General features: G+C 44.2%; 1 gene segment (V, D, J or C); it reads left to right on the forward strand.

The window, feature by feature from the left end:
• Window positions 1–1,284: 1,284 nt before the first annotated feature.
• Window positions 1,285–3,821, forward strand: LOC140487645 (immunoglobulin lambda constant 7-like). The segment is given in 3 exon segments: window positions 1,285–1,318; window positions 2,852–3,070; window positions 3,721–3,821. Coding segments are annotated over 3 exon segments (354 nt in total).
• Window positions 3,822–20,912: the final 17,091 nt, after the last annotated feature.

Genomic DNA, 20,912 nt, shown 5'->3' on the forward strand with positions numbered 1-20,912 from the left:
GAGTCGGTGGGGTCTAATTGGAGTTGGCGGAAGTGTTTAAGGATGATCGGTTGGATGCGGATGCAGGAGGAGTGGAAAGTGAAGACAAGGGGGCCGCTGTATTTATTGTGTTTGGAGGGGTGGAAGACGTTAGGAGTTCAGCTTTGTTAGCTGCGGCTATTGTTGCATTGAATATAGCAGCTTTGAGTTGCAATGGAAAAACTGAACGCGTTGGGTGTAGTTAAAGCAACTAGGAATTGCTTCATTTGTTGCCTGTTGGCTAATTGCGGAGCACCCAATGGAAAGCTTTGATTTCACAAGACGACAGCAAATAAGGCAGGAAACACTTATCTAAAGAGGTGTGTGCAAAGTGGCAATGAAACCAGCCCGGACTTTACTGTAACAAACAAATCCTGGTGAAACAGCGCAGAGTGTGGTTAAAATGAACGCAGAGGTGAGCGTGAGCTCAGGAGCACGAAATACCTGATCCTATTGCACTCGGGTTATTGACATTTTCAGGTAGTTTAGTGCATTGAGAATGTGCACTACATACAGGCTGTGGGAATCTGATCTCATTTACTGGTTATTTCAATATCAGTGATCAGCGAAGGGCGAAACAGAAGTTACAATTCTGAGCAGCCTTAGTGGAATTGGGAATCTTTAATAATATACCTAACCCCGCAGAACATCTTGTAGACATACTTCTTGCTCGAGGTAATCTAGATCTAAACCTCCCATTCAAGGAGCGCTCATTGGTGAGATTTTAAGATAAAAATCACACAACACTAGGTGAAAGTCCAAAAAGTTTAATTGGAAGCACTAGTTTTCGGAGCTTCCTGATGAAGGAGCGACGCTCCGAAAGCTAGTGCTTCCAATTAAACTTTTTGGACTATAACCTAGTGTTGTGTGATTTTTAACTTTGTACACCCCAGTCCACCAACGGCATCTCCAAATCGTGAGATTTAAAGATTCGTTGGAGGAGTAAAACGGCTGCTACAGGGCGGACAATCTATTTATACTTTTCTGTTGGCATATCTGTTGATTTCAGGATTAAAAATGTCTTCTTAATCTCTCATTCTTTCGCGCGATGTGTCTGTATGTGTGGCGGGGTGGGGTTTAGGAGAGGTGGAGGGGTGGAGGAGGCTGGTGTAAGGCAGTGTCACTGGCTCGATTAGCGTCCACTGCCCATCCCTAATTGATCTGGAGAACGTGGTGGCGAGCAGATTTCATGAGGGTGTGTTCCTGGGGTGTAAACGTAGAGGGAGCTTCTGCAGTTAGAGACAGCCACAATTAATAAACGGTAATATGGCTCCAGAACAGGTTGGCGTATGTCTTGGAGGCAACTTACAGGTGGTTTTATACCTACATATCTGCTATCCATGTCCTTCCGGGTGGCAGAGGATGCAGTTGTCCAAACCTTGGTGAATTGATGCAAAACATTTTGTACATGATACAGTGTTTAAGATGATAAATGGGGTGCCTGGTGTGGAGCTGCTGGAGTACTGTTGAAGCTGCATTTGAATGGCCGACAAGATTTAGGGGAATCGGAAAGTGCGTATTTCGCTGGAAGTTTCCCAGTCTATGCCCTGCATCTGTGGCTATTGTAATCATATGGCTGCTCCAGTTCAATTCCTGCTCAACTGTAATCCAATGGTTATTGTTAGTAAGGGTGTAATGCCATCGTAATATCAAGGAGAGATGGGAGATGTCCATCAGTTACTTGTTTTACATGAGCAAAAGCTGACTGTATCACTTATAACAAAATGGTCACAATTTCTTCACATGATAGCACTTCAGAACAATTTTAACATAGGTTCATGTTTTCATAATGCTATTTGATGGTTGCCGGCACCTTGATATCTCAATAGAGAGCCATGGAGCTGTATAAAGTGTTGTAGATATTGCGTTATTCTGCCTGCCATTAAGAAACTAGAAAAGACATAAATTGTTTTGTTCTCTGTAAATTCGGTCCTACCCAATGTATCACTGCAGCTTATCATTGAATCTCAGCTTTGCTTCTTCAAAACGAAAACCCAACCAGTCTGTCACCTTCAACCTTTCTCGGATTAAACTATATACTGAAACGCATGCATAGCTCCTTGAAAGTGGAGGCGCAGGTAGGTAGGATAATGAAGAAGGCGTTTGGTATGCTTTCCTTTATTGGTCAGAGTATTGAGTACAGGAATGGGAGGTCATGTTGCAGCTGTACAGGACATTGATTAGGCCAGTGTTGGAATATTGGGTGCGATTCTGGTCTCCTTCCTATCGGAAAGATATTGTGAAACTTGAAAGGGTTCAGAAAAGATTTACAAGGATATTGCCAGGGTTGGAGGATTTGAGCTATAGGGAGAGGCAGAACAGGCTGGGGATGTTTTCCCTGGAGCGTCGGAGGCTGAGGGGTGACCTTATAGAGGTTTACAAAATTATGAGGGTCATGGATAGGGTAAATAGACAAAGTCTTTTTCCTGGGATCGGGGAGTGCAGAACTAGAGGGCACAGGTTTAGGGAGAGAGGGGAAAGATATAAAAGAGATGTAAGGAGCAACCTTTTCATGCAGAGGGTGGTGTGTGTATGGAATGAGCTGCCAGAGGAAGTGGTGGAGGCTGGTACAATTGCAACATTTAAGAGGCATTTAGATGGGTATATGAATAGAAAGGGTTTGGAGGGATATGGGCCGGGTGCTGGCAGGTGGGGCTAGATTGGGTTGGGATATCTGGTCGGCATGGACAGGTTGGTTCCATGCTGTACATCTCTATAACTATTTATTGTATTCCATGGATGGACATATTTTAAATTGTATTATCTTTGAAGAAATCTCCTGTTTAAAAGACGCAGTCCCTTAACTCATATGAACCTAATTTATTTTTAACAGGTCCGCGGAAACCATCAGTTTCCCTCCTTCCGCCTTCATCGGTTCAAATCACGGAAAAGAACACAGCGACCCTGGTGTGTTTGGTGAGCGGTTTTAGCCCGGGCGCTGTGGAGATTGAGTGGACGGTAGATGGCAGTGTCAGGAGGAACGGTGTAGAGACCAGTCGGATCCAGCAGGAGACGGACAACACGTTCAGTGTGAGCAGTTATCTGACTCTAGGTAAAAACAATGACTGCAGATGCTGGAAACCAGATTCTGGATTAGAGTGATGCTGGAAGAGCACAGCAGTTCAGGCAGCATCCGAGGAGCAGTAAAATCGACGTTTCGGGCAAAAGCCCTTCATCAGGAATACAGGCAGAGAGCCTGAAGGGTGGAGAGAGAAGTGAGAGGAGGGTGGGGGTGGGGAGAAAGTAGCATAGAGTACAATGGGTGAGTGGGGGAGGGGTTGCAGGGCATAGGAAATGACCTGGGAGTTGCAGTGGGAGAGAGACTCGCTGAGATTCTTGTAGAGAGAGGAGGAAAACTTCTTCAAGACAGGCATCCTTGCAAGAGGATTCGCAGTAGGGTTAAAATCAACTAGGTAAAAACATCCTCCTCTCTCTACAAGAATCTCAGGGAGTCCCTCTCCCACTGCAACTCCCAGGTCATTTCCTCTGCCCTTCATCCCCTCCCCCACTCACCTATTGTACTCTATGCTACTTTCTCCCCACCCCCACCCTCCTCTCACTTATCTCTCCACGCTTCAGGCTCTCTGCCCGTATTCCTGATGAAGGGCTTTTGCCCGAATCGTCGATTTTACTGCTCCTCGGATGCCGCCTGAACTGCTGTGCTCTTCCAGCACCACTAATCCAGTTATCTGACCCTGTCAGCCTCAGAGTGGAATTTACACGAGCGTTACTCCTGTGGGGTCAAACATGAGACTCAGGCAACTCCGTTTCGGACAAGGATCTCGAGATCGAGCTGTATGTGATTTCCGAAACTGCACTTGTCTCAATTGAGAAAGCTTGTTTATTCCTGTTCATACCTCCCATGTGATAAAACGATAGAAATTGTTTGGACTTCGGTTATTTTTAAAACAAATGGTCGTCGCGGTGGAAACTTCCGTTTGTAAAAGTTACCTTTTGTTTGCAGAGTTGCCGATTTAAACTGGAACATTTTAAAAGCTTACATCTATACATGCAATCAGGTCGATCAAAAGACAGCAATAATTTGATTGTATGCTAAGTCCTTAATAATTATGAATCTATCCCAACACAGGAATCCAAGAAAACAATTAATCGAACATCAAATGCAGCCTTCATTTTCGTCTCTCTAATTCCTGTCAAAGCGAGTCAATTTTATCGTGACTTCTTATTATTCAGGCTCCCGAAGGGAAAAAACGTGCAGGGATCAAAGGTCGGATCAAGTGTACTCTTCCGCATGACCCCAAAGTTCCCTCCCACAGCTCAAAAATGTGCAGGTTAGGTGAATTGGCCGTGCTAAATTGCCCATAGTGTTAGGTGAAGGGGTAAATGTGGGAGAATGGGTCTGGGTGGGTCGCTCGTCCTGCTATAGGTATGGACTTGTTCGGCCGAAGGACCTGTTTCCACATTGTAAGTAATCTAAATCTAAATCATTGCAGATCAACATGTGGATACAAAGAACAAGATTCCAGTCATGGACCGGGGCTTAAACCAGGGAGCCCCGATTGTATCCGGGCTGAGACCGAAGGAACAGCTTTATAACCAGCATTCCATTATTGTGAAAACAACATATTGCCCACTTTCAATGTGTACCGTTTTCCAGACTGGTACCGGGTGAGCAGCGCTGATATTATTCTCGTAAATCGATGCTGTTCGTATAGAGTCATTGAGCACGGAAACACGCTCTTCAACCCAACTCATCCATGCCGACCAGGGGTTCCTAAACATGCCCTTTTATAACAAGGAGGTGACTCATTGCGAATCGAATCAGAGCCCGTAAAAGGGCTGCATGAATCCGATTTCCGCAGTGATCCCAAGGGAAATATGGATTAAACTTTCGGAAGAGTGGCTAGCACATTGTGATTGCTTCTCCAAACTGATACCTTCCTGACTAGAGTAAAGGTTTACTTAGGTTAGAGGGGGGAAAGCATTCTGGGATCGTGAGCTGTGCTATCTCGTCCAGCATTTATTGCTTGTCACTAATTGCCCTTGAGAAGGTGGTGTGAGCGACATTCTTCAACTACAGTGGACCGTTAGGGGCGGAGTCACTCAATGATGTGTAGTTGGGGGGCGGGGCGGTGGTGGTGTTCCAGCATTGTGGCCGAATGACAGTGAAAATGATATATTTTCAAGTCAGGAGTGGCATGGAAGGGAACTTAGTGACGTTTCCATATATATATGCTGTGCTTCCAGATGAAACACGTCCTGGGCTTGGAAGGTGCTGTATAAGGAGGCTTGTGACTATCTGTAATGGACTTTTTAGATGTCACACATTGGTGCTACTGAGCGTCCGTGATAGGGAGAGTGAATATTTGTAGATAGGGTGCCTGTCATGCACGCTGCTTTATTCTGCGTATATCACGCTTCCTAAGCACTGCATACATCAAGCCACATTGCCTGTCTATACACGCGAAAAATCATTGTTCCTGGAAACTCTCTTAGTTCTAGTCTCCCTGCTATAGAAATAATGGTGTTAAACTCGGAAGGGTTAGGAAAAGGCTGACAAGGATGTTGCCGGGATTGGAAGGTTTGAGGTATAGGGAGAGGCTGAATAGGATGTGGTTATTCTCCCTGGAACATGGGAGGCTGAGGAGTGACCTTAGAGAGATTGATGAAATCATGAGGGGCATGTATAGGATGTATAGTCAAGGTCTTTCTGCTCGGGTTGTGGAGTCCAAAACTTAGAGGGCACAGGTTTAAGATGAGAGGGGAAAGATTTCAATTGGACCTAAGGGTTTTGTTTTCATGCAGCGGGTGGTGTGTGTATGGAATGAACTGTCAGAGGAAGTGATGGAGGCTGGTACAATTACAATGTTTAAAAGGCATCTGGATGAATATAAGAATAGGAAGGGATAACATGGATATGGGCCAATACGCAGCAAATGCGACTAGATTAATTTAAGATATTCAGTTGGTATGGACGAGTTTGACTGAAGAAACATAGAAACATACAAAAATAGGAGCAGGAGGAGGCCATCCGGCCCTTAGAGCCTGTTTCACCATTCATCACATAGCTGATCGCCCAACCCAATTGAAGAAAGTGAGGACTGCAGATGCTGGAGATTAGAGTTGACAGTGTGGTGCTGGAAAAGCGCAGCAGGTCAGGCAGCATCCGAGGAGCAGGAAAATTGATGTTTTGGGCAAAAGCCCTTCATCAGGAATGAGGCTGTGAGCTTGGGGGGGGGGGGTTAAATAAATAGGAGGGGGTGAGGCAGCTGAGAGTGGGGTAGGTAGATGGAGGTGGGGGTAAAGGTGATAGGTCAGAGAGGAGGGTGGAGCAGATAGGTGGGAAGGAAGATGGACAGGTAGGACAGATCATGAGAGCAGATTAGATTACTTCCAGTGTGGAAACAGGCCCTTCAGCCCAACAAGTCCACACCGACCCACCGAAGCACACTCACCCAGACCCATTCCCCTATATTTACCCCTGCAACTAACACTACGGGCAATTTAGCATGGCCAATTCACCTAACCTGCACATTTTTGGACTGTGGGAGGAAACCAGAGCACCCGGAGGAAACACACGCAGCCACAGGGAGAATGTGCAAACTCCACACAGTCAGTAGCCTGAGGTGGGAATTGAACCCGGGTCTCTGGCACTGTGAGGCAGCAGTGCTAACCACTGTGCCACCGTGTCGCCCACATTGGATAGTTGGAACTAGGATAAGGAGGGGGAGGGGGGAAAAGGAAACTGGTGAAATCCACATTGATGCCGTGGGCTTGGATGGTCTCAAGACAGAAGATGAGGCGTTCTTCCTCTAGGCATTGGGTGGTTAGGGAGTGGTGATGGAGGAGGCCCAGGACCTACATGTCCTTGGCAGAGCGGCAGGGGGAGTTGAAGTATTCAGCTACAGGGCAGTGGGGTTAGTTGGTTCAGGTGTCCTGGAGATGTTCGCTGCAGCCCTCTACAAGTAGGCGTCCTGTCTCCCCAGTGTAGAGGAGACCACATCAGGAGCAATGAACACAGTAAATGACATGTGTGGAAGTGCAGGTAAAACTTTGATGGATGCAGAAGGATCCTTTGGGAACTTGGACAGAGGTGAAGGGGGAGGTTTGAGTGCATGTTTTGCAATTCCTGCAGTGACATGGGGCTGGTGCCGGGATGGGACAGTGGGTTGGTGGGGGAGAGGGGGGGGGTGCATGGACCTGACGAAGGTGTTGCGGAGGGAACGGTTTTTATGGAAAGCAGATGGGATGGAAAAGGAAATATATCTCTGGTGGTGGGGTCCATTGGTCAGTGGCAGAAATGGTGGAGGATGATGCGCTGTAAATGGAGGTTGATGGGGTGGAAGGTGAGGACCAGGAGAGTTCTGTCCTTGTGTGGTTGGAGGGGTGGGGTTCAAGGGCAGAGATGCAGGAAGTGGATGAGATGTCCTGGAGGGCATCATCAACAACATGGGCGGGAAAACCTTTAAATAAGGAGGCCATCTGGTGTGTGCTGTGACAGAACTGGTCCTCCTGTGAGCAGATGGGGCAGAGGCTGAGGAATTGGGAATAAGGGATAATGTTTTTATAAGAGGCAGGGTGGGAGGAGTTGTGTCCAATTCAATAGCTCAATCCTGCTTTATCTCCATAACCTTTGATCCTATTTGGCCCATGCTTTACCTAGCTGCTCATGAATACAATGTTTTGACATCATCTACTTCCTGAGGTAATGAATTCCACAGGCTCACCACTCTCTGGATGAAGAAATGTCTCCTCATCTCTGGCCTAAATGGTCTACCCAGAATCCTCAGACTGTGACCCCAGGTTCTGGATGTACCCACCATCGTGAATATCCTCCCTGCATTTACCCTGTCTCGCCCACTCTCTATGACATCCCCCCCTCCCCCACCTCCACCCCATTGGTCTGAACTCCAGTGAAAGCAATCCTAAACTAGTCCATCTCTCCTCATATGTCAGTCCTGCCCTCCCATAATCAGCCTGTTAACTCTTTGCTGCACTCCCTCAAGAGCAAGAGCATCCTTCCTCAGAAAAGCAGATCAAACCTCACACAGTATTCTAGATGTGGCCTCACCAAGGTACTGTACAACTGGAACAATGCATCCCTGCTCCTGTACTTGAAACCTCTTGTAATGGAGGCCAACATACAATTTGCCTTCACGCCACCTGTCCAGATCATACTGAAGGGTCTCTGCATTCTCATCACAGTTCACCCATCCTCCCAACTTGGTATCATCTGCAAATTTTGAGATGTTAAATTTTGTTCCATCATCAAAATCATTAATAGAAATTGTGAATAGCTAGAACAAATCCTTGTGGCACCCCACTAATTACTGCCTGCCAATTTGAAAAGGACCCATTAATTCCACTCTTTGTTTCCTCTCTGCTAAACACTTTCTATCCATGTCAATACACCTCCCCAAATCCCATGTGGTGTAACCTTGCACAATAATCTCTTATGTGGGACTTTGTCAAATGCTTTCTGCAAGTCGAAATATACAGCTCCTTCTTGTTAACTCTACTGGTTGCATCTTCATAGATTTCCAACAGATTTGTCACGTATGATTTCCTCTTCAGAAATCCATGTTGACTCTGTCTGATCCTGCCACTGTTTTCTAAATGCTCAGCTATGAATGCCTTGATAATGTTTGGTTCCATGCTGTACATCTCTACGATCTATGATTCTGGTGTTACTGCTGTGTTCTGGAGCCCTCCCCAATCTGTTAAACTGTCACCATTGAATAGTACGATGAAGACATTCACAGACCACTCACGCATGCTACATGAGGTGTCAGTTGTTTCATTTAACTTAATAACTCTATTTTGCACACCCTGGTTTTCAACTCCCAATGGGCCATGCTGTATCTACTGATCAGAATTGCTGGCAGTCCCCTATATTTATACAGAAGGCATCACCACTGCCATCCCATCATGGATCCATATTGTTTTCTTACAAGCTCTTAACCCAGAAATTTTCTTTTCTAAATTTCACAGTATATTTTCAGTCTGGAATTCTGAATTGAACATCTCTGAGAAGAGGATATTTCATGGAGGAGAGAGCTGTTGATCAGATGGCATGTAAGTACTTGGGCATCATTTGAAACCATTGAGGGAACTGTTTTGTACAAACCTTTCAAGGCCCAATCACTCAATTCCAATGTCTCTTTAGGATTGCAAGCGAGAACCCACATACAACTTCATAGTAATTCCAAGCAATTCATTAAATATTTGTCCAGTAAAACGGAACCCATACTTCCCACAATTTGACATAGGAGCAGAATTTGTCTTTCAGCCCACTGAACTCGTTCCATAACTTGATCATGTCTGGTTTGTTTCTCAATCCCTTTCTCCTGTCTCCTCCTTGTGAGCCTTGATCTCTTTACCATACAAGAACCTATGCCTGTCTTCAATACATTCAGTGACTTGACCTCAACAGTCCTCTGCAGCAATGAGCCTTCGAAAATGAGATAACGAAAGTCCAGAGACAGTACAGTCCAGTTTGGGTGAAAGGAGAGGCTGGTGTTGTAGGAAATGCTGGATGACTAGAGAAATTGAGGTTTTGGTTGAGAAAAAGAAGGAAGCATATGTCAGGTATCGTCAGCAGAGATCCCTCAGAAGAATATAAAGGCATTAGGAATATAGTTAAGAGGGAAATCAGGAGGGCAAAAAGGGGTCATGAAATAGCTCTGGTAAATAAGGTTAAGGAGAATCCAAATGTCAAAACAGTAACTAGCAACACAATAGGGTCCTTCAAAGATCAGCAGGGCAGCCTAAGTGTGGAGCCACAAGAGATGAGGGAGATACTAAATGAGTATTTTGCATCAGTGTTTACTGTGGACAAGTACATTGACAGTACAGATGTGGGGAAATAGATGGTGACATCTTGAAAAATGTCCATATTACAGATGAGGAGGTGCTAGATGTCTTGAAATGCATAAAAGTTGATAAATCTCTGAGACCTGATAAAGTGTACCCTAGAACTCTGAGGGAAGCTAGGAAAGGAATTACTGGGCCCTTTGCTGAGATATTTTGTGTTATCGATAGTCACAGGTGAGGTGTTGGAAGACCGGAGGTTGGCTAACATGGTGACACTATTTAAGAAAGGTGGTAAGGTAAAGCCAGGGAACTATAGACTGGTGACCCTGACATCAGTGTTGGAGGGAATCCTGAGAGACAGAATTAACATGTGTTTGGAAAGGCAAGGACTGATTATGGATAGTCAACTTGGCTTTGTGTTCACGAACTTGATTGGGCTTTTTGAAGAAGTAACTAACAGGATTGATGAGGGCAGAGTGATGGCTTCAGTAAGGCATTTGATAAGGTTCTTTACAGTAGATTGGTTAGCAAGGTTAGATCTTATGGAGTACAGGGAGAACTAGTCATTTGAATACAAAACTGGCTCAAAGGTAGAAGACAGAGGGTAGTGGTGGAGGATTGCTTTTCAGACTGGAGTTTTGTGACCAGTGGAGTGCCACAAGGATTGGAGTTGAGTCCACTACTTTTTGCCATTTATATAAATAATTTGGATGTGAACATCAGAGGTATAGTTCGTAATTTTGCAGATAACACCAAAATTGGAGAAGTAGTGGACAGCGAAGAAGGTTACCTCCAGAGTACAATGGGATCTTGATCAGATCGGCCAATGGGCTGCAGCGTGGCAGATGGACCTTAATTTAGATAAATACTATGTGTTGCATTTTGAAAAAGGAAATCAGAGCAGGAGTTAAACGCTTAATGATAAGGCCCTGGGAGTGTTGCTGAACAAAGAGACCTTGAAGTGCAGGTTCATAGTTATTTGAAAGTGAAGTTGTAGGTAGTGAAGAAGACATTTGGTATGCTTTCCTTTATTGGTCAGAGCATTAAGTATAGTAGTTAGGAGGTCAGTTTGCAGTTGTACAGGACATTGGTGAGGCCACTTTTGGAATAATGTATGCAATTCTGGTCTCCCTTCTATCAGAAGGATGTTGTGAAATTTGAAAGCTTTCAGAAAAGATTACAAGGATGTTTCCAAAATTGGAGGATTTGAGCTGCAGGGAGAGGCTGAATAGGCTGGGGCTGTTTTCCCTGGAGCACTGGAGGCTGAGGGGTGACCTTATAGAGGTTTATAAAATTGTGTGGGGCGAGGATAGGATAAATAGACAAGGTCTTTTCCGTGGGGTGGGGGATTCCAAAACTAGAGGGCATAGGTTCAGGGTGAGAGGGGAAAGATATAAAAGAGACCTAAGGGGCAACATTTCACAAAGAGGGTGGTGCATTTATGGAATGAGCTGCCAGCAGAAGTGGTGCAGACTGGTAAAATTACAGCATTTAAAATGCACCTGGATGGAAGTATGAATAGGAAGAGTTTAAAGGGATATGGGCCAAGAGTTGGCAAATGGGACTAGATAAGGTTACGACATCTGTTCAGCATGGATGAGTTGGACTGAAGTATTTGTTTCAGTGCTGTACATCTCTCTGACTTTCTGACTGTATGACTCTGACTGAAGAAATTCCTCCTCATCTTTGTGAAGGGCTGCCCCTTCACCCTGAGGTGGCACCTGCATGTCCTAGTCTTTCCTACCAGTGGAAACATCTTCTCTATATCTACTCTATCCAGGCCTCTCAGTGTTCTGTAAGTACAACCAGATCACCCTCTCATCCTTTTAATTTCTGTTGTGGACAGACCCAGAGTGCTCAACTGCTCCAAATGTAACAAACTCTTCATCCCCTGGATTATTCTGGTAAATGTCCTCTGGACACCCTCCAAGGCCAGCAGATTGTTTCTCAGGTAGGAGTCTAGAACTGCTCACAATATTCTAAATGTGGTCTGACTGGAACTTTATACAGCCTCTGAAGTAAATATCTGCAGTTGCATTATAACCTTCTTGAAATGAATGTGAATGATGCATTTGCTTTTCTAACTGCCAACTGAACCTGCATGTTAACATTAAGAGAATTCTTTGTCCTTCATATTTCCGGAATCTTTCCCATTTAGAAATTAGACTATATTTGTATACTTCCTCCTAAAGTGCATAACATAAAACTTTCCTACATGGAACTCCATCTATCATTTCGTTGCCCACTCTCCTACCCTGTCCATGTCCTTCTACAGTCTCGCTATATCCTCAACTCTACCTGTTCCTCCACCTATATTTGTGTCATCTGCAAAATTAGCAATGATATCCTCAATTCCTTTGTCCAGATCATTAATGCATGAAAAGAATAATTGATCGCAACACAGACTCCTGCAGAACTTCAATAATTGTCAGCTGCCATCCTTATAAAACCTCCTTTATCCATACGCTCTGCTTTCTGCTTTGTCAACCAGTCCTCTATACATGTTGTTACCTTGCCCCTAACACCATGGGCTGTTATCTTACTTAGCAGCCTCCTCTGCAGCACATTGTCAAAGGCATCTGGAAATCCAAAGAGATCACATCTATTGGCTGTCCTTTGTCTAACTTGTTTATTACCTCTTCAAAGATTTCTAGCAGATTTGTCAAGCACAACAGCCCTTTGACGAAGCTATGCTGACTCAACACTATTTTACCCTATATTTTCTAGTATTCCACAATCTCATCCTAAGACTCTAAAATCTTCCAAGGATGATTTCAGCATAAGAACCCGACAGTTTCCTCTCTTCTGCCTCCCCCTCCAATCCCTCCCCTGCTTCTTTAACAAGGGGTTTACATTAGCCGTTTTCAAGTCATTTGAGACCCTTTCTCATTCTAGTGAATCCTGAAAATTTACCTTATAAGTCTCTGCAATTTCCTCAGCTGTCTACTTCAGAACTCTAGTTTGTCATCCATCTGGTGTGGATGATTTATGAAGCTTCACACCATCCAGCTATCTCAGTACCTTCTCTTTAATGATGACCACTACACTCACCTCTGCCTGCAACTCTCATCAGATTCTGGTATGCTTCTGATGTCTTTCACAGCGAAAACTGGGGCATAGAGCCTGCCCATGTGCTCTGCCATTTATTTCTTCCCCATTCCTATGTCGCCAGCGTCATTTTCCAGCGGTCCATTGTCCGCTCTTGGGTGTCTCTTAATTTTCAGCTATCTAAAAAAAAGCTACGTAAGTTTCATATTTCATTGTATTTTTAGGAACCGTCATGATATTGTATGCTTGCTGTTTTGATTTTGTGCTGCTCCTGACATTCCTTGTCAGCAATGGTTGACTTGTCCTCCCTCAGCATCTTTCTTCTTCCACGATATAGATTTCTGCTGTGCCTCCTGAATTACCTCCAACAACTCTTGCTTTTCTGCGTCAACAACTTCCCTGCTATGTACCCCTTCCAATCAATTTAGGTCAACTCTCCCTCATGTTTTTATAGTTACATTTATGATTCCAGATTCTCCCTCTCAAACTGCAGGGTGAATTCTATCACCTTATCATCACCATCCCAGAGATTGTTTCAGCTTTAGTTTCGCAATCAAGTCCACCTTGTTACATACCATCAAATCCAGGATTGCTTTTTTTAGATTACATTAGTGTGGAAACAGGCCCTTCGGCCCAACAAGTCCACACCGACCCGCCGAAGCACAACCCACCCATACCCCTACATTTACCCCTTACCTAACACTATGGGCAATTTAGCATGGCCAATTCACCTAACCTGCACAACTTTGGACTATGGGAAGAAACCGGAGCACCCAGAGGAAACCCACGCAGACACAGGGAGAACGTGCAAACTCCACACAGTCAGTCGCCTGAGGCGGGAATTGAACCCGGGTCTCTGGTGCTGTGAGGCAGCAGTGCTAACCACTGTGCCACCGTGCCACCCACTACTGCAGTAATTGCTTGTTCCCTCGTGGGCTCTCCCACAGCTGCTCAAAAAAAACATTGTGCAGGCATTCCACTAATGCCTTTCCTTGAAGTCCGCTACTAAGCTGGTTTACCCAGTCCACTTGCTTATTGAAGTCCTGCCATGATTGTAATGCCTTTCTTATATGCCTTTTTCTTGATTTATCTTTTTCCCAGTATCCAGACATTGAATCCCTCACCCACAGTACATTTTGTGCCCTTGCCATCCTCAGTGCTTCCTCTAAATATTCTTCAACTTTGAGGAGCATGGATTCATCAGCAGAAGGAGGATGCTACGTGGTTATCAGCAGAAGGTTTCCTTGCCCATGTTTAACTTGAAACCATGAGAATTCATGAGGTGCAGAGTCAATGTTGAGGACTCCCAGGACAGCTCCCTCCCAACTGTTTACCACTGTGCAGACACCTCAGCTGGGTCTGTCCTGTCAGCCAGGAAAGGACTTATCCATGGATGGTGGTGGTGGTGGTATTTGGGACATTGCATGTAATTGAGTATGACTAAGTCAGGCTGTTGCTTGACTAGTCTATGATGCAGCTCTCACAAGTTTGGCACTAGCCCCCAGATGTTAGTAGGGAGACCTTTGCAGGGTCAACAGGGCTGTTTCTGCCATTGTCTTTTTCGGTGCCTAGGTCAATGCCAGGTTATCCATCTGGTTTCATTTCTTCTTCAAGACTCTGTCGAGCTTAGTACAAGTGAATGGCTCGTTAAGCCATTTCAGAGGGAAATTGAGTGGCAATCACACTGCCGTGGATCTGGAGTCACATGTAGGCCAGAGCTATCAAAGATGGCAGATTTCCATCCCTCCAGGACATTCATGAAACAGGTAGGTTTTTTGGACAACTGAATAATGGCTATCTACAGGTTGATATAAAAAAATCCAAGGACCACTCTCGTGCCCCGCTGAGAAAGGAGTAAAATGATTAAACAGTTTATTTGAATCTCTCCTTCCCTTCCTCCAGTTTGATGAAAGGTACTACATTGGGAGGCGCTGAGGATCTGAAGGCCTTAATGCACAGGCATGTCAGTCCCTTAAGATGCTGGGACGGGTGAATATGGTGGTTAAGAAGGCATGGAATACTTGCCTTTGTTAGCTGGGGCTTTGAGTTTAAGAGCGGCAAAGTTATGCTGGCTCTGTATAGGACATTGGCTAGATTACAGCTTGGGTATTGTGTGTGGTTGTGGAATCCTCACTGTAAGACAGATTTGATAACACTGGAGAGAGTGCAGGGGACATTTATCAGGATGTTGCCTGGGCTGGAGATTTTCAATTATAAAGAGAGATTGGACACAGCAGGATTGTTTACCATCAAGCAGATTAGATTGAGGAAGGACGCAAATGAGATGCATAAAATTATGAGGAGTTTTGTGAAATATCTCTGTGATTATAGGTATCTTTGGGAATTAGCCACAGTACATGCAGAAATGCATTCTTTATGTGTTACCAGAATCTCCTATATTTTCCAAGTTTCTGAGGGTTTGTTGCTGGAAAACATAACCTTAAGAAAAGTGGAAGAAATAAATAAGGAATTCCAGACCTGCGGACCTAACTTTAGTGATAATGTTATTAGGAGCTCAAGAATAGGTTACTCAAAAGCAGTCAGTGGCTGCTTCAGTAGTGGTACCAATGGACATGATCTATTAAGACTTTCAAAATAGGGTCAATTAATTGCCACACATGCAATTCTGGTCTCCTTCCTACCAGGAAGATGTTGTGAAACTTGAAAGGGTTCAGAAAAGATTTACAAGGATGTTGCCAGGTTTGGAGGATTTGAGCTACAGGGAGAGGCTGAACAGGGTGGCACTGTTTTCCCTGGAGCATCAAAGGTTGAGGAGTGACCTTTAGAGGTTTACAAAATTATGAAGGGCATGGATAGGGTCAATAGGCAATGTCTTTTCCCTGTTGTTGGGGAATCCAGAACTAGAGGGCATAGGTTTAGGGTGAGAGAGGAAAGATATAAAAGAGACCTATGGGGCTACTTTTTCACGCAGAGGGTGGTACATGTATGGAATGAGCTGCCAGAGGAAGTATAATTGCAATATTTAAGAGGCATTTGGATGGGTATATGAATAGGAAAGGTTTGGAGGGATATGGACCGGGTGCTGGCAGGTGGGACTAGATTGGGTTGGGATATCTGGTCAGCATGGATGGGCTGGACTGAAGGGTCTGTTTCCATGCTGTACGTCTCTATGACTCTAGTGCTCACAGGCTAGTTCACAATGACATTGGTTCCTGGACAAGAAACAGAAATAAGCAATGAAAAGGCCATTTGCTGGTTGACATGCTTTAACTAACAGGGTGTTGCAGTATCAATACTTGTGCCTGTACAATTTTCACTATACTTTAATAACTGCAATGTCCTGGCTGAGTAGCGTGATATGGCCAAGTGGTATCATGATTATAGTCAGGTGGATGGAGGATACAAAGAAGCTGTGGGTGGTGGGGGTTGGAGGTGTGGGGTTTGGGGGTGGGGATGATGAATAGCTTTGATGTTTGGGCAAGGACATGAGTGAGAGAAGATACTGTGACTCAACGTGATGTTGTTAACATTGATAAGGTAAGTGATGATGAAAATCTGGTGATCTTTCCATTCAGAGAGCCAGGGATGTCTTTATAACTGAATGACACTGCAGGCGCAACAAGCAATTAGGAAGACAAGTGGTATGTAACGTTTATTGGAAAGGGATTTGAGTTTCAGAACAAATAATTTTTTCTACAATTATATAGGACATTATTGATGCCATAGCTGGAGAACTGTTTTATACTGTCTCCTTACTTAAATAAACCCAGGTTTGCTTCATAAAGGGCATATCAAGCGTTCACTGGACTCGCTGTTTGAACAGACCCTGGGTATATTCACTGCAGTATATAGAAATAAAACGTATTGTAATGATTAAATATAAGTTGTTAATGCTCATAAAATGCTTCACATGGAAAAGGAATTGGGGTTCACCGTCTGGAAAATTGTGTTCTCGGAGACCTTTCAAGGGAGAAGTTCGACCTAAAGGTTACCACGCCCTGAGCAAGGCGCCAGACGGGTGAAGAAAGGAGCTTCATGGTAATCGTCATTCGATGTGGGAATTGAAACAACCCCATTAATGCCAGGTTACATGGCAAACCACTCACCAGCCAAATGGACTCCAAAATCCCTTTAGGTGCCCAACGATGTTTGTTGAGGACAGGTTTTATTTAAGATGTTTGTGATTTGGAGCATGGAATTAAGAATACATTTGTAACACTACAACTGAACGCTAAATGCGAGATTTCAAAGCTAAGCAGAGCAATCCAGTGCATGATTTGAATGCATCTTATCATTGTATAATTGTTTAGAAAATGAAATGCAATATTGCAAAATTTAAATAATTGGGGAATAGACTATTATTTAATAATGATAAAAAGAAGTGCTAAGTATGAACGGTTATCTGTTAGACAATAAGTGGAATCGTATCATTGTTACTTGCTGCCGTGAACGCAAATGAGAATTTACTATGCATTAGTAGAAAAATAATGGACAAGAAATAATGAAATACTTTTTCCATTTAAAAAAATCATCGGTAAACCCGTGTTTAAATTGCTGTATACAGTTCTGTTTGCCACGAACCAGTTGTGACCAAAATTAAACTAATGCGCCGAAAATCGAGCTTCACTGTTTCAAAATCTGAGAGAAAGGGTTGGGTTAGGGTTAATCCTAATCTTAACCCTTCAAACGACCAAATTGAGCAATGTATTTACTGACTGTTATTCACGACAAATACATTTCACATCTTACTTCCACGAGCAAAAACATTGTTTATTGGCAAACACTTATTGTTTAACACATGACAGGGCAACAGTAATTAAATTATATTCATTTAAAACCTGGAACTCGGGCTCACGTACAGAGGCAGACAAAATAAAACGTGGTTTGACACAAATATTGTTTGTGGAAATATATAGTCAGAGAGAACAAAATTCTGAATATCAAAATTTCGGGTGCCAAGAGTGTGCTAAATCCTTTGTCACAGATCTTTTGATTGTTGCAATGATGCCAAGCTGTTGGTCTTGGCAGGATGCTCTTCACAGGCTGGGTGTAGACTTAAACAACCAATTGGCTCCTTCCGCACTGAGGAATTCTTTGATTCTTTGACAATATCATTGCGCATACGCAATCCTGCCGACATGTTCAATGGTAAGTGCAGCCACTGAATGAGAATGGCATTTTGACAGGATTTGTATATGAATATGTAGTGCTGCGATACGGGGTAAACCCTCCTGCTCAACTTAAACCAGCAACACTGGAAAGATTTATCCCGTGCAGTAATCTGTGAAAATTCGTGAGGCCAAGAACTATTTAGTAAAAATTAACAACTTTATTTCTTAAAGTGTAACAGAGAATAATTAACTAACAACTATTTACAACTCCTTCCTCCAACCTATCTTTTACCTACCCCTTCTACAACGCTAGTCCAATAAAGCCCACTGATTAAGATTTACCAAAAATTCAAATTTTCAAAACCAGCCAGATGTCAAATCTTCTCTTCCTCAGTCTTCTTTTCTCCTTCTTAGGGATTTCTGTTTCACAGATCACTGAATGATAAAGATACCTTCAAGAGAGCTATTCTCTGGGCAGTCTGCAGATGCGGGTTGCTTGGCAGCTCTCCTCCCATCTGTTCAATTTTCCCCAGTTTTATACCCCCAAAGCATTGGATTGTGTTATTGGCTTTTAAGATTGTCAAATATACGAAATTCATTCTGGATTGGAGTTTGGTATTTTTTGGGGTATAATTTAAACTGATTGGCCTAATTCAAATCTGTTTTATTGTTTCTAGGCAACCCAGCTAATCTTTCCACCAAGTGTTACATTGTAACCTCATTCAGAACACTTGGTGCTGTCAGGTAGTTCTGCTAGCTTTTAACTCTCTTAAAGGGACAGTACACCCACATCTTCATAACAATGGTCTGTTTTTTTCACAGTCTGAATGAGGTGCTAGAGACTCAATGGGTCAAATGGTATCTTCTGTACTGTATGATCCTATGATTCCATGCTTAGAAGTTGAGAGTTCTAAGGTTCATGTGGATGGTCCTCATTTAATAAAATTGATCCCGCTCCATTTTGCCAGAGTGGCGAGGAGCGAAGGAGGAGTGAAGCGAAGACTGCCAGAAAGGGTAAGTTTTCCCACATAAAAAGGGACTTACCTCGGGAGTCGGGCCTCCATTTTGCCAGAGGGGCGAGGAGAGAACGAGAAGCAAAGTGAGGGCTGCTGGGTAGGTAAGGGTTTATTTTATATTTGGGCAGTGGCTAAACTTGAGATACTACACGTGTAGTATCTCACTCCCGCCCCCCTCCTCTAACCGGAAAATAAAGACCCTGAAGGTAAGGCTTTTATTTAAGTGCATTGTTTGGTTTCAGTTAGTTAATATAAAGCTAAGCTTACAATGGCAGGGGACCTCAGACCCGTGGCATGTGACTCTTGCTTGATGTGGAAGCTTAGGAACATGTCAGACGTTCCTGACTCTTACACTTGCAAGAAGTATGTCCAGCTGCAGCTGTTGTTTGACCACATGACGGCTCTGGAGCTGCAAATGGACTCACTGTGGAGCATCTGCGATGCTGAGGAGGTTGTGGATCGCACGTTTAGTGAACTGGTCACACTGCAGGTTAGGATTGCAGAGGGAAACAGTGAATGGGTGACCAAAAGACAGAAAAAGACTAGGAAGGCTGTGCAGGTGTCCCCTGCAGTCATCTCCCTCCAAATCAGGCATACCCTTTTGGATACTGTTGGGGGAGATGGCTCACCAGGGGAGGGCAGCAGTTGTCAAGATCATGGCACCGTAGCAGGCACTGCTGTTCAGAAGGGTGGGAAAAAGACTCGTAGGGCCATAGTCATAGGGGATTCTATTGTGAGGGGAGTAGATAGGGGGGTTCTGTGGCCGAAAACGGGACTCCCAGGTGGTATGTTGCCTCCCAGGTGCTTGGGTCAGGGATGTCACTGATCAGCTGCAGAATATTCTAAAAGTAGAGGGTGAACAGCCAGTTGTCTTGATGCATATAGGCACCAACGATATAAGTAGAAAGCGAGATGAGGTCCTGAAAGAAGAATTCAGGGAGCTAGGAGAGAAGTTAAAGGGGAGGACCTCAAAGGTAGTGATCTCGAGCTAGCCAGCATAGAAATTAAAAAATAGGCAGGATGGACACGTGGCTTGAGAGATAGTATAGGAGGGAGGGTTTCAGATTTGTTGGACTTTGGGACCGGTTCTGGGGAAGGTGGGACTATTACAAAAGGGATGGTCGACATCTGAACCAGACCAGAGCCAATGTCCTTGAGGGAGGTTTTGCTCCTGCTGTTGGGGAGGTTTTAAACTAATGTGGCAGGGACTGGGAACCAGAAGAGAAAACAAGTAGGCAGCGAGGTGGAGACTGTAAGAATTATGAAGATAACATTAATAAAGGGAAGAATAGGCAGAGAGCAGGTGAGCGCAAAAGAACTGGTGGCCTGAAATGCATCTACTTTAATGCAAGGAGTATAGTGTGTAAGGCAGATGAACTTAGGGCTTGGATTGGTGTCTGGGAGTATGACATTATTACCGTCACAGAGACTTGGTTGAAGGAAGGGCATGATAATTGGCAACTAAATGTTCCATGATATAGACGCTTCAGACAGGACAGGGAGGGAAGTAAAGGAGGGGGTGGAGTTGCATTACTGGTCAGGGACGATATCACGGCTGTGCTAAAGGAGGACACTATGGTGGTCTTGGGTAGTGAGGCATTTTGGGTGGGGCTGAGAAATAAGAAGGGTGCAGCTACATTGTTGGGCTGTATTACAGACCTCCCAACAGTCAGCGTGAGGTAGAAGAACAAATAGGTAAACAGATTATGAATAGATGTAGAGGCAATAGGGTAGTGGTGCTGGGAGATTTTAATTTTCCCAACATTGGCTGGAATACACTTAGCGTCAGAGGTCTGGATGGAGTAAAGTGTGTACGAAGCATCCAGAAGAGTTTTCCAGAGCAATATGTCAAGATTGGTGGAGTAGCAGAAAGCGTAAGGCACTGTCAGAGAATACAGGAGGATAAAGATAGACTGGAGAGTTGGCAGAAAAGTGGCAGATGGCTTTCAATCCAGACAAATGTGAGGTGATGCATTTAGGCAAG

This window comes from Chiloscyllium punctatum, chromosome 17, assembly GCF_047496795.1.
Source record: "Chiloscyllium punctatum isolate Juve2018m chromosome 17, sChiPun1.3, whole genome shotgun sequence".
In the NCBI taxonomy this organism is placed as follows: domain Eukaryota; kingdom Metazoa; phylum Chordata; class Chondrichthyes; order Orectolobiformes; family Hemiscylliidae; genus Chiloscyllium; species Chiloscyllium punctatum.